The 14,152-nt window shown below is 55.9% G+C and overlaps 1 protein-coding gene across 2 annotated transcripts in view; it reads left to right on the top strand.

Moving 5' to 3' along the window:
• Positions 1-14,152, top strand: part of Appl2 (adaptor protein, phosphotyrosine interacting with PH domain and leucine zipper 2) — a 31,617-nt gene that overhangs the window by 16,449 nt on the left and 1,016 nt on the right. Inside the window, exons 8-20 of one of the 2 annotated variants that reach the window (XM_019208526.2) lie at positions 746-828; positions 1,822-1,980; positions 2,962-3,150; positions 3,739-3,781; positions 3,864-3,920; positions 3,996-4,084; positions 7,724-7,882; positions 7,984-8,036; positions 9,312-9,486; positions 11,891-11,927; positions 12,175-12,315; positions 13,005-13,052; positions 13,987-14,152. In XM_019208526.2, coding sequence (XP_019064071.1) covers positions 746-828; positions 1,822-1,980; positions 2,962-3,150; positions 3,739-3,781; positions 3,864-3,920; positions 3,996-4,084; positions 7,724-7,882; positions 7,984-8,036; positions 9,312-9,486; positions 11,891-11,927; positions 12,175-12,315; positions 13,005-13,052; positions 13,987-14,121 — 1,368 coding nt within the window. In that variant the 3' untranslated portion in view covers positions 14,122-14,152. The remainder of the gene's footprint in view (positions 1-745; positions 829-1,821; positions 1,981-2,961; positions 3,151-3,738; positions 3,782-3,863; positions 3,921-3,995; positions 4,085-7,723; positions 7,883-7,983; positions 8,037-9,311; positions 9,487-11,890; positions 11,928-12,174; positions 12,316-13,004; positions 13,053-13,986) is intronic. The other variant, XM_010631320.2, reaches the window with a different exon arrangement.

Here is a 14,152-nt window from a genome sequence, read left to right as displayed (position 1 = left end):
TTTTTTTTTTTTTTTTTGGTACCAGCGTTTGAACTCAGGACCTTGAACTTTCGAGGCAGGCAGTGGAACCACTGAGCTAAATCTCCAGCCCTGCAGTTTCACTCTCAAACTGCATGGCCCCCAAGTGTCCTGGAGGCCACTGTTCCCTGGCAGAGAAAGTATCCATCACAGGACCTTAGGAAGCAGGAGGGGCCCCGTCCTTTCTGCACATGATCCCTTTGCACTTTTGTCATGGTGTGGAGAGGCTTTTAAAGGCCTTTGGCCCAGTTTCCCTCTGCAGGGAGCACCCACAGCCGAATCCTCACCCACACCCACCCTCAGTTCACAGCTGTGCCCAGCTTCAGAGTGCATGTGGTCACATGATGGCCATCAGGGCAGGGACTTCCTGTGTTGGGTAGGAGCAAGCATTCATCAGTTTCCTGCTGGCGTGAGCATGTGCTAGGTGCCACACACCCGCTGGTGCGACAGACAGGAAGTCACTGTCGGCACTCGTGTAAGAAGCTGCCGCTGGTCATTTCCCAAATCACTGCAACCCCAGGCCTGGTCCCACAGACTGCCTCACCTCAGCCTTTCAGCAAGGCAGCAGTGTCCCCTTGTACCTGGGACTGCAGGAGTCATCCTGCTTGTGTGCAGACTGCAGAGAGCTGGTAGCAACAAGGATCCACACCCGTGCGGGCCACGTTGAGGGACCCTAGTGATGATCGCCTTCCCAGGATGGTGTCAGGGTTTCACTGTTGTTTTTCAGATTAGCTTCTTCAAGAAGGGCGCTGAGATGTTTTCCAGGAGCATGGACAGCTTCCTCTCCTCCACGGCAGACATGTTTCAAAGGTAACATGGCCCCAGGTACAGCCCTGTGTGCCTGCTGCCCTCCTCACTGAAACCGCATCACAGGGTGTGGTCCTTACCTGGGAGTGGTGGCGCACACCTGTGATCCCAGCACTCAGAAGGCTGGGACAGGAGGATCGCTGTGAGTTTTGAGGCGACCCTGGGTCATGTAGTGAGTTCAATGCCAGCCTGAACGATACAGGGAGGCACTGTCTCAAAATAAATAAGTAAAGGACAGTCCTGAGGCTCACGCAGAAACACTGGGGTTTTTCTGGCTTCTGATCTTAATGTTCATGACCCTGCCCTTCCCAGCACAGTGGAGGAGGAACAGGACCTCTCTGTTGCGCCATGCCCAGGACATGTTTGCCAGGCTAGGCGGGAGCCTGGCGGGGCCTCACTGTGGGCGGAAGGGTAGAGGCTTCGGCTTCCGGGTTCCAGCCTTGGCGCATGCGCACATAGACGCCAAGCCCCAGATGGGAGCGGGGGTGTCGTCACTTACCCTGTGAGTGGCCCTGGCCAGTGGGCGCCTCACGGTGGGCATCGACATAAAGCACTGTCCTTGGCTCCCTCGTGTCTTGGTGCTATTTCCTGCTCACTCTTCTGTCCCGCCCCTTCCTGGGCTGGGCTCACGGGGTTCCGGCGCTGCACGCGGGTCCTGCAAGCCATGGAGGTGATCTGGGTTCGGCATTGCATGGTGGGATTCATTCTTTTGATTGGGTTTGGTTTGGTTATTTTTGAGACAAGGTCTTGTGTCTTTAGGCAGGGCTTGAACTCACTGTAGCCCACGCTGGCGTCAAGCTTTCTCTTGACTCGGCCACCCGAGTGCCAGGTCGCAGGTGGACACCCCAGCCTCGGCGTTGGCACAGCCGACGCAGAGCTGATGGCTCTGTCTGCACGGCAGGCAGCTTTGGGCGCGGTGAAGGCCCTGCCACCTGCTTCTTAGTGGGGCGGAGTTGGCCTGCAACGAAGGACTGACCTGTCGCCTTCTGTCGGAAGCATCCAGGTGGAGCTGGAGGCCGAAGCAGAGAAGATGCGGGTGTCGCAGCAGGAGCTGCTGTCTGTGGACGAGTCCGTGTACACCCCAGACCTAGACGCGGTTGCCCCGGAGATCAACCGGAACCTCATCCAGAAGGCCGGCTACCTCAACCTGAGGAAGTGGGTGCAGTGCCCGCCTCTTCCAGGCCATTCCTGGGACGCGGCCCCCTAGGCTGGAGGGTGGGTGGGGATGACTGGAACCCAGCACTCACCCAGCTGCAGGAGGCTCCTGGTAGATGGTGTGGGGAGGGATGGGGCAGAACCCACCACCTGGGCTCAGGACGCTCCCCTCTCACTGTTGGTGACTGGGTGGCTTTCAGCTGCTGTCATCGGGGGTGTTTGAGTTACTGTCCGCAGGGCCCAGCCAGTGGTGAGGGAGGCTGTGCAGCCTCATGTCCGCCCAGACCACATCAGGCACTGAACACTGAAGGGATGGGTAAGATCGGGTGTGTCCAGGAGCAGAGACATGATACCAGGGTGCCTGGGGTCCTCAGGCTGCCCGGCCAGGCCTCGATCTCTCCGACGACTGCCCCTACTTCAGACGGTTTTGTGAACATGGTCATCCTGGTGGGGGTGTAGCTTTCCAGTGTCAGCTGTTGCCGTATTTAGGAATTTCCTGGGCAGTGAGGAAACCTAGCACCTTGCACACCATTCCTCCTTGGCGTTGCAGAATTATGTGGCTGTCTGCTGTCCCCCACTGAGGACATCCGCAGAGGATCTGCTGCTCTTTCCTGCAGGCAGAGCAGAGCCCACAGACTGGAGATCATGAGCCAAATGCCCCCTCAGTTCTCTATGGATAAAACTCCGCAAGTCCTGTGTCATTTGCCCAGGGCCTGCCTTTTCCTCCCCTAGGCAGAATGACCTCCCAGAAGAGCACAGCCCAGGCTGGCAGGAGACCCTGGGGTATCCGTGGGCTAAGGTGACGCGGGCCTGCCCTGCCCACATGCTGGTCATTGGCCCCAGGAGCGGCGCCCACAGTCTACCGATGCCCAGGCTCCCGGCTCTCCAGCTCGCAGCCCATTGTCTGTAAACACCAGGAGGCACAGGACACGGAGGCCCCTGCTTCCCAGGGCTGACGGCTCTTGCACTCCATTCCCACAGCAAAACGGGGCTGGTGAGCACCAGCTGGGAGCGGCTCTACTTCTTCACCCAGGGCGGGAACCTCCTGTGTCAGCCCCGGGGCGCTGTGGCCGGGGGACTCATCCAGGACCTGGACAACTGCTCGGTGATGGCAGTGGACTGCGAGGACCGGCGCTACTGCTTCCAGATCACAGCTCCCAACGGGAAATCGTAAGCCTCAGGGTGGCCCAGGGCGGGTCACTGCGGGACTGGGGACCTTCGGGGGCAGCCGTCTTCGGTCCACGGGCTGCTGCAGGGCCAAGCCTGGTGAGGTCTGTTTGCGCCTTCGGAATGTCCAGGGGACGGAAGGTGGGCGTCTCCTCCCCAGGCTGTCAGCAGCCGCCCCTGCTCCTCGTGTCCTAGTTGCAGCCCTGTGCAGTTCCAGTTCTGGCCTCAGGCTCCTCATGTACAAAACAGAGATGAGATCTGTTTCCCACGTGCCACCGATGGAGCGGCAGGCGGGCAGTGGCCCTGCCGAGGCTGGGAGACACTGTGGTCCCCCTCTGGGCCTGGCCCTCTGTTCACTTAGCATTGCTCAGAGGCAGGGCTGGGTGCCTGGATGAGGTTGGAGGCCGCAGGGCGACAGGACGTGGTCCCCACTGCGCATCCAGACTTGGCTCAGCAGCCTTCTCGCTTATGTGGGAGACGCTGAGCATCTTCTGGAACCCGCCCCCTCGCCCTCCCTTGGCACTGGCTCGCTGGTGTCCAGCACGCTCAGTCTAAGAGCTGCGGCCCTGACTCAGACGTGCCTTGTTCCAGGGGAATAATCCTCCAGGCAGAGAGCAGGAAGGAGAACGAGGAGGTAACTGGTGCCCTGCCTGCTGCCTCGCCTTCCTCCCGGGGCACCAGTGATGCGGGGCTCAGGGCTTCTCTTCCCTCCGCAGTGGATCTGCGCCATCAACAACATCTCCAGGCAGATCTACCTGACTGACAACCCAGAGGTAAGGAGCGGCCGCCCCGGCCCCCATGGCACCCCCACCCGTCCCTCCTGCTGAGCAGCGCCTCGTGGCTTCCAGGCCGTGGCCATCAGGCTGAACCAGACGGCTCTGCAGGCGGTGACTCCCATCACGAGTCTGGGGAAGAAGCAGGAAAGCTCTGGGCCCAGGTAAGCGGAGGACAGAGGGAACCAGCCTTTGGGACGCGGGGTCTGTCCAGGCTTTGACACTGGCATTGTCACTGGACCCTCCCGCCCTGCCAGAGGCTGTCCAGCTCCACCCAACAGAGCGTGACCTGGGCCGGGAGTGGTGAATGTTTCACACAGGGTCTACACTGCCAGCTCAGTGGCGGGGTCAGGATTCAAACCTGCCTGAGGAGCATCCCTGACCTTTCCCACTGGGCCACATTGCTGCGGTCAGAGCCAGTAAGATCCGTGTCCAGGGTCCTGGCTCTCACCACATTTTCCACAAACACCAGCAGAGCACTATAAACAAAAAGTGTGTACTCTGGGATGGAACCCAGGGGTGCTGTACCACTGAGCTCCATTCCCCAGCTCCACTGCCCTGGTGATTCTCCTTCAGCCTCTTTCAGATAACAAGCATCCACTGCCACACCCACCAAAGAATTTTTTTTAAATAAGAAAATCACCTTTTCTGTGTCCACGTTACTATCCAGGCCTCCGCTGCAGTGTGCTGTTTTCATGTGCGTTTACTTTTATTTTCATATATACACTTTAAATACAGTGGACCCTTGAGTTACAACCAGCCTGACATACAAACAGTTCGGTTATGCCCAGAATTTTAGTTTTAACTTAGGACCAGAGTCTTGAGTTACCACCCAAATGCTTGCCGCTGTGCTTCCAGGCGGTCTCAGTGCAGATTTAACTCTTCCGGAAGGAACATTGTGGCATCCTTCCTGTGTGGGGTAAACTGAGAAATCTTGGGCCAGCGTCTCTCTAAGGACCCTGAGATCTGCCTGTGTGCAGGAGAGAGACTGAGGCTGTGGAGAGGAGCCTGAGCCTCCACCGACCACCTTGAGTTACAACCTGCCCACGTGAACAAACCTGAGTTCGAGTCCAGGGTCCACTGTACTTCTGCCTTGCTCGTAGTCCTGTCTTACAGTAACTACACGATCCCATCGTTAGCGTCAGTGCCGAGTGTTTAGGTCAGCTTCACCAGCAGTGAGCGTTTGCAGGCAGACAGCCACCTCGCCTCTGGCCCTGTGTCCAGTTTCCTCTTGGGGTCCACCCTCGGGGTAGGGAGTCTGCATGGGGCTGAGGAGGTGGCAGCAGCCGTGTTACGGAGCCAGTGAAATCACAGCATCCTGGGCGGTTTGCATCACGGCGCTGTTTGGTGTCCGTGTTTAGCGGCACAGGAGGGGCCCTGCGACCTGATGACTGGCAGGCACCATGGGGATCTCAGAGTCATGTAGCCCCGGGGTGATGCCCCCCGCCTTGGACCTGCAAGGAGCCAGGGACCAGGAGATATGCTGGGCTTTGGCTGACGCCTGGGCCCAGCTCGGCGGTCAGAGCTTCTGAGGCGTGACAGCCGTCACCTGGCGGGAAGGCAGTTGCCGATGGCACAGGGTAAACTGAGGGCCGTGGGGGCGGCCGTGGTGGAGCGGCAGCAGGAAGATGTAAGACAGAGCACGAGTACCTGAGCAGAGGTGACAAAAACGAGGACAGGACAGTGAGGCCGGGACCAGTGAGCGCAGTCAGGAAGTCACAGTGTGCACAGTTGCAACTCAGACCTCCACAGGAAGCAGAAATCCAGACCCACGGGGCAGGGGTGGCCTTGTCCCTCCTGTAAGGAGACAGATGCTTCAGTGCCTGTGGTGTGGAGACCCTGAGACTGAGGTGGACGCCTGGCGTCCTCTCGTCCAAGCCCCCCAGCTCTGAGGTGACTGAGGAATGGGGCCACTTGGCGGAAGACGTGGAGAAATGGACTTTTCTCCCTTTCTAGAGTAAGTGACGTTCTTAGGCAGAATGGACTTCAGAGGGAGAAAGCTTCTGGGGGTGCCTCAGCCAGCAGCTGAGAAGGGCACAGATGTGGCTGCCGGGCGGCCCGAGCTGTGGCCAGGAGACTGTCTTAGGGTCAGGCTCCTGACCCTGGGGGACCTGCTGAGCACCGTCACAGGCCGCAAGTCTGTACCTCTTCCCTGGCTCCACAGTCGCTCTGCCTACACCGGCCTCCACGTGTCTTCTCGGCCATGTCCGCGGTCACTGCTGCCATCTTAGGCTAAGGATGAACCCTAACGTGGAAGGCAGGCGGAAGGGAAAGTTCCTCAGTCACGACAGGGGAGGCCCTGGGAGCCGGTGACTAGGCAGCTGGCGTGGGGAACAGAGGACCCTGGGCCGGGCTGCGCTATGGGGAGGGGTGTCGTGTGAGGCAGGGAGAGGCCCTGGGGCTGGGCTAGGGGAGATAAGAAGTCCGGATCCGGCTTCAGTCGGAGGTGAGGTGTGGAGGGAAGGACATCCATGGAGTTGAGCCCAGAGACCGAGGTGGTGGAGGAGCAGGAGTTGGGTCTGGGCCACACCAGGCCTGAGGGCTATGGGTCCTGGTTGTCATGCAGATCTAGTGCACAGGGAAAGCGCCCAGGCAGTGGATGGGCCAGGAGTGCAGCAGAACCAGGACGAGGACAAGGATGAGGGTGGGTTGGCTCCTGAGGGACCCCAGCATCTGGAGCAGGGGCAGGAGCAACACCATGCCTGGCACCAGTGGAAACCCAGAGAAGACCCTGAGAGATGGGGTCCCCTGGGCGGTGACAGCAGTGCCTGTGGGGGCTGGGGACTGACACAACTGCCTGTCACTCAGTTCCAAGCCCTCGGGCTCCTTGATGAGGGTCGAGGAATCTGGCATGGGATGTTCAGTAGGCCAGGCCTTGCTGTCAGACCTCGCACCCCTGCTGCCTGTGGTGACGCCACAGCGGTGAGGCTGCTGCCACCTCCTCCCTCCATGTGGCTCACGGAGGCCCCCGATGGCCTGGGTTTCACTCTCTGCTAACTGGAGATTAAACTGCAACCCTTCCAAGGGTTCCTACAGAGCCATGCGCATCTGTGTTCAGTTCAGGGACCCTCTGTTGTGTAGCTGTCACATAGCTGACTTGAGAAACATGAAGGGATTGACATAAAATCAGGTGCATAGAAGGATAACCGAGCGCTTTTACCATCCACACAAGGAAAGAAGCAAAACGCTGCGATATCCTCGGCCCCTTGAAGGCGCTTCCCCGCCAGCCAGAGAGCAGAGGTTTGGGAGGCAAGGTTAACTGCAGCACTGACACTGGAAGACCCGGCTGGTCACTGCACCTGGCCAGCCGCGCACGCTGCATCCAGGGGCCGGGAGCAGCGCTCCTCTCGGGCGCAGGCTTGTCTGACTCACAGGGAAGCTGCACCTGAGGAGGAGGAGCTCAGCGGGTACTGGAGTGGACAGTGGCAGAGCTGGGCTGGAGGTCAGCTCCAGTGGAGCGGGACTAGGGGGATGTCAGGAAATTGGAGCCAGGTTCTGATGAGGGCGAAGCCAGGATGCGTTCTGCTTCCAGCCCACTCTGCCGGCCATTACTGTCAGGTAAATGCGGCCTGGCCGTAGCTTGTCTCCCAGGGAGTGAGTACAGGGCTGGCGTGAGACGTGACAGGTGCCAAAAGCACCAGCACTGAGCAGGGGACATGGTGGGGAGACCTGGGGTTCGGCAGAGGACACGGAGGTTCAAACACACCAACAGCTCCCTGCACCCTCCCTCTGTATCTCCATGGAAAAAGTCACGTCGACACTGAAATATATGTGATGCATTCCCCTCCTGTGCTACACTCCAGCCAGATCCCAAAGAACTCGGAGCTCGAGAGTGACAAGACCGACCCCACGGCAGCAGCCGCAGTTCTTGAGCCCGAAGAGCTGATCGCGCCTGGGACGCCCATTCAGTTTGACATCGTGCTCCCCGCCACGGAGTTCCTGGACCAGAACAGAGGCAGCAGGTAGGGCCCGGCCGGGGAGGGGCAGGAGAAAGGGAAGTCCAGTCTTGGGTTCAGCTGGCAGCCAGAGGTCTGCTGTGCTGAGGCCTCCCGCTGTCCCCCAGGAGGACCAACCCTTTCGGCGAGACTGAGGATGACTCGTTTCCGGATGCGGAAGGTGAGCGGCCAGCTTGGTACCTTTTCTCCTTCCGCTGCACACCAGGCCACGGATGTAACAGGTGACGTCGTGTTCTAAGGTCTAGAGCTTGGAACAGGAACGGAAATTACGACCGCATTTGCCGCTCCCTGAGGTTGAATGACCAGGCGTGGCTGGGCAGCTCTGGTACAGACTGAGAGGCGCTCGCCCTGCCTCAGCGTTACCAGATCCTGCGTAGAAGACGCTGTCAAATCGAAATCTGACATCCATTCTTTCAGAACAAATTCGAGGAGAAAATGATGCCGTTACAGTGCAGACTTGGTGAAGGATAAATATTACGTTGTTCAATTTTAGATTTTTGCTGTGGGATTTAGTCTTAAATGCGTTGAAGTACATGCCCAGTGGAGCTGTCCATTTCTTCTGAGCTCCCAGCCAATGCAGTTTAGCAAGTGCTCGGCACCCTGACTGGAGTGAGGGTGTTCTCAGAACAAACTCCTCTTGTTTAAGTTTTAAAATGTTAGTGCAGAATTTGCTTTCCTTAAAAGCTTTAGGCAAAAGTTTTTGTTTCTTTAAGTGAAGTTCCTAAGTTGCACCTCAAATCTGGCGCAGTGTTTTGACCTGCCTTTATTTAACCCAGTGCACAGCGGGAGTCCACGGTCCACAGAAAACACTTTTCAAACTTGTAAACGTCCATAGAAAAGGGTTAAGTGTGAGTTATTTATTACACTGTATCAGTATCCTGGTCTAGGAACAGAGGAAGAGAGGCCCCCAGTTTAAAACAATGGGTAAATATTGTTGCTACAGAAAAAAAAAGTGTTGTTTTTTTTTTCTTTTTAATGAAATGTTCTTTGTGGTCTCAGTAGTGGCTTCCTGTCACTCGGTTCTGTGAGACTTTGTGTCATTACCATGAAGCCAAACTGGCAGTCCCTTCCAGCCAGCGAGCCAGTTGCTTTAGAGATGCCCTATTTCATAGGAGCTGTCACTGCTCGTCCACTGGAGTGAGTGGCTGACGGGAGCGAGGCCGTTGTCCGGTCAGACTCCTGGGGCAAACCTTCCTCTGAGGTCCCCGGAGTGATGGAAGCGAGCGCGCTTCCCGGGTCTCCTTGGCGGACGTCCGCCTGGCCCTGGCCCTGCCGTCTCATTTGGTACCAGAAGCCGCAACGATCGGCACGCCCTGATGGCACAGGGCAGGAGTCAGAGCTCGCCGGACAGAGAGCAAGGGGAGGCTGAGCTCCTTCTTCGCCCGTCCCCAGACCGCAGTGCAAATGCAACCCGGAGCACCACCCTCTCTTGCAGATTCGCTTCTGCAGCAGATGTTCATAGTTCGGTTTTTGGGGTCCATGGCTGTTAAGACGGACGGCACCGCAGAAGTGATTTACGAAGCGATGAGACAAGTCCTGGCCGCGCGAGCGATCCACAACATCTTCCGGATGACGGAGTCCCACCTGCTGGTCACCAGCCGGGCGCTGAGGTACTCGCGGTCTCACGGTCACAGCCTCTGCAAGGCACACACACCCTCCTGGGGGCAGCACATCGCCTGCGGGCTTGGGTTAAATGAAGATAAAGATCTGCTCTTTTTTTGGTAAAAGATGCTCTGAAAGACCAGACTGTGCATCTCAAAATTCAGTACAGGTGAATACAGGTTGAGGATCCCTTATTTGAAATGCTTGAGACCAGAAGTATTTTAGATTCTGGTTTTAGATTTTAGATTTCTTTCACATTTTGGAATACGTGCACACACCTTGGAGATGGAACCCAAGTCTAAACATGAAGTTCATGGTGGTTTCATATTCACTTACAGCCTACAGATAACATACAATTTTAGTAATTTTGTCCCTGAGACAGTTTCATGGCGTGGAATTTCCACTTGTGGCAGTCTGTCAGTGCATTTGAAATTGTGGAGCATCTGGATTTCAAATTTCAGATTAAGGCAGCTCAGCCTGTACGGAGTTTGTAAAGATGCCATTTTTCTCGAGTTCCTCTATATCATCATCAGACCTCGAAGGTGAAAGGGTTTTTTGGTTTATTTGAAAACAATGCTTACAAATATTAACAGTGATAAGAGAACATGAATCTGCCTAAAATGCCCGGAGCACTAAAAGGTAGTGGGATTAAGGCTTTGTGGAGAGGAGAGGGGCTTTGGGTAGTGAGGTCCGCGTGAGCGGACAGCGGTGGCCGGGCCACATGCTATAGAGGAGGAACTGACATGGTCTCAGAGTTAAACACCAACACGCCTCTGAGATGCGGGGACTCCCCGCAGACAAGGTAAAGCATTTCTGATAATTTTCTAGTTTAATTACACCCTAACTGATAGTATTTTAGATTACTGGATCAAATAATTTCAGCTGTTTCACTTTCCATAACGTAGCTTCTAGAAAAACCTTAAATTATGGACAGGACTCCCGTTGTATTTTCACGGGACAGCACGGTGGCAGAGCCAGGCTTTCCTGGTGTATCCCTGGCCTCGGCACGTGTGTAACCTCGGTTCCTTCAGCTATGAAATGACTGCATCCAGACTGCATAGCGTCATCTTGAGCTAAACACCCACGGCTGACCAGCACGGTGGTTCTTAGAAGAGGTAACTAGGGGCTCTGGTACAAAGCCCTATAACGCTGGCTACTGCAGAAGCTGAGGCAGGAGGAGTCCAGCCTAGGCAGCTTAGCGAGACCCAGTCACAACATAAAAAGTAAAAAGGCTGGGGATAGAGCTGTGCACTTTCCAGGTTGCAGCTCTCCACTCCATCTTCCGCTGCTGGTTCAGCACTGCCGAAAACAATGGGCAACTAGGACTTCCGTTCATTACCTTTTTCATTTATTATGAATCTTATCATGAGACTTAGGTTGTTATGAAGAAAACTATGCACACTTTCAAGCTTTTCTCCAACTATATCTTGGACCTTACATAGAATTAGCTTATTGCTCTTATAACTCAAATCTTCTCTACAGATTTGTCTAATCTAGACATTTCATATAAATGAGATTATGGTCATTGTTTTTACAAACAGAAAAGATTTTTGCTTTTACCTGTAAAACTTACAGCAATTCCAAAATTATTGCAATATCTACTATTATATGTAATTTCTCTAACAGGAGAAGTAGCGTGTAGGAGAAATGCATGGGAGGTATGGGGCGGGGTGTAACTTAGGGCTGGAGCACTTGACTGGCACGCACAAGACCCCGGCCCTGAACCCCAGCCCTGAAAAAAATTATGTGTACTGTTACCTCGTGTCACCGGAAAGATGGCTGTGGGTCGTGTTCACCACCCTGTGCCAAGTTTGCAAATAAAAACAAAAGTTTTGCCAAACAGTTGTGTTTGTGAACCAAACTGTTGGAAAACAAAAGCATTCATGACCCGAGGTACCACCGTATTTAAGGCTGCAATAAAGTCTCGAAGTCAGTCCTGAGGTACCTCAACCGCGCTGTTCCACGAAGCTTCAAATATTGTTACAGAACGTATTCTCGAATATCTTAATTAAGTACTACTCCTCTTACGTTTATAGTAATAGAGAACGGCTTTGTCACATCCCTTTCTGTTCTCACCCCTCCCCCATGTATTTGTTTAAAGTTAAATTTAGAATAAGCTGGTAGCGCTTGCAGGGGGTTAAACACCAGTGAATGTCGTGGGGAAGGAGGTCCAGGACCATGGTCACCCGCACAACGCTAGGCTGTTGGCCGTTGCGACGCTGCTGCTTCAGGCAGCACCACCTACGTGGGGTGGGTTGTTGCTGTGTAATCCTGCACCTCACAGGGCACTCGGCCTCAGCCAAGTCTCTCGGTCGCCCTGGGGGCGTTGGTGTGACTCTCTCTGAACTTTACAGACTCTTAGGGAAGTGTTTGTTCTACATTTGTGATATAACGCATCTCTTAATATTTCAGGTTGATAGATCCTCAGACCCAGGTGTCAAGAGCCAGTGTAAGTACATCTTCTCCTTCGTACCTAACCCAAGCACAGCAGGGATGGTGAACCTTTCAGAGCTTTCCATAACTCAGCCCACTGCAACACACGTGCCATAGGTTCGCCACTACTGACCTAAGCACTCGGTAATGGCCACATTACGTGGCTGTCCCCAGTGTCCTCTTCCTGACTTTCGCAGAGAACAGCAACCGTCAGGTTTGATTCCCGCGGGCGGTGACCGCTCAGTTTGTCCTTCTCCCCCCAGTTTGAACTCACCAGCATCACCCAGTTCGCTGCTCATCAAGAGAACAGGAGACTGTTCGGCTTTGTCGTCCGCATCCCCGAGGCTGCGGGAGGGGAGTCTCTGAGCACATACATTTTCGAAAGCAACTCAGAAGGCGAAAAGGTCTTGTTTTTGTTTCATATTTGTAACAGTTTAATCCAGACAGGTCCATCCATCTTTGACGGGGCATCAGGGCAGGAAGTGTCCCCCAGAGGTCTGGATGACCGCCCCGCCCACCTCCACCCCACTGAAGGGCCCCTGGCTGCACTGAAAATTCCCCAGGGGAAAGTACGCACCCAGGAGAGTGGATGAGGTAGAATGTTAAAGCAGGGTTGGATTGTTCGGTAGGGACGTCACAAAATGATAAGGCAGGTCACCTCTGTTCTGAAAGCAGAATTAAAGCAAGATTTACAGTACAGAATAGTCTCAGAGCAAGCCAGACAGCAGACACAGGGAAGCACATCTGAGCCGGGCTTTGATTAGTAGGAGAGTGCTGTGGTCACACCATGGGAACCGGCCCCCTTCGCGGAGCACCCTGTGCCGCTGTGGTCCCCGACACGCAGTGGTGGGTAAACTCGCCTGAGTAGGACGAGCGTGGCTTAGGAACTGCAAGCATCGTAGCTGCTCAGTGTCTCATCACACGGCATAAACTGGCGCCGGGGGGCTGGACGCTGGCACCGCAAGCCCATGGACAAGACGCACACCCCACGGGCCTCAGTGGACATGGCCACTCTGCTCCTAGCTCACGCTTCCTCCCAAAGGTGTCTGTCCTTTCCTGCTTTGCTAAATACTGCTCTTCTTGTCTTTTGCAGATATGTTATGCTATGAATTTGGGGAAAGAAATTATTGAGGTTCAGAAGGTAAGGTGCATGTTCGTGCTGGTTTAACAACTTCAGGGACATCTGTCCACACAGGCAGGCGCTATGAGGCAGGAAGCGTTTTCCCAGTCAGCGGTCGGGTGGGCCTTCCTCAGCTTCCTGTGAGGGGCTGACGCTGGCAGATCCGCACTTACTAACCCTGCGTCGCCGTCACCGCTGCGGCTCCGGCCACGTAACCTTCTTGCTCGCCTACTCTTGCCTCAGTTTCCCCTTCCAGTCCATGATGACACAGACTGGTCCCCGCCCGTGCTCCTGGGCCGGCTCCCCAGAGGACACACCCAGGCCCGCAGCACTGGTCCACTAGTCGTGAGTGGAGTCTTCCCTGTCCCTCAGCAGTCTGTCCACCCAGCGGTTGTGAAGGCCTAGTCTGTAGGAGAAAACGCCTAGAAGGACAGCAGGGACGGGACAGACGCACCCTCGCGGGCGCCCACTGCAATGTCTGAAGGAAGCGCCAGCACTGCCCCGTGGAACGTGCAGGCGATTAGTGTGGCGAGGCTCTAACCAGAACCCTGTCGGGATGGCTGCCCTCTCCGCGTCCGGTCCCTCAGAGGGCCGGACAGAGGCCAAGCGCGGCGGGCTCCTGCTCAGAGGTCACAGCCTCTCTCCTGGTGCCGGCCGCTGCGGTGGAGCCCAGTGTAAGGGGGTGGGGTGCACAGGGGCGCAGAGGACGAGGCTGTGCGCAGCCCCCACGGGAGACCTGACGAGCCTGCTGTGGAAACAGCCTGGGTTCACCTGTGCGTTTAGCCCACCCTTGAGCTTTGGGAGGAGCGAGGGGATCGACTGAAAAGCCACAGGCACGTGAGGAGGGAGCCAGGTCGCAGGACACTGAAAGCCAGGCCCAAGGGCGTCAAGTGCACCTTAAGCCTTTTTCTTTTCTCTCTTCCTTTTTGTCCCCCTCAAACGCTCCTAACTTCAGGATCCTGAAGCGCTGGCTCAACTAATGCTGTCTCTGCCACTAACCCATGATGGGAAGTACGTCCTGCTAACCGAGCAGGCGGAGGACAGCGACGGCAGCCCGGGCGGGCGCAGAGGCGCAGAGTCGGAAGCGTGACTCCCAGGCCGGGGAAGTGGCGGGGCCGGGC

The sequence above is a fragment of the Fukomys damarensis genome, unplaced genomic scaffold (assembly GCF_012274545.1).
Source record: "Fukomys damarensis isolate Sample0158 unplaced genomic scaffold, DMR_v1.0_HiC HiC_scaffold_15, whole genome shotgun sequence".
NCBI lineage: Eukaryota > Metazoa > Chordata > Mammalia > Rodentia > Bathyergidae > Fukomys > Fukomys damarensis.
This window is presented reverse-complemented; position numbering and strand designations above follow the sequence as displayed.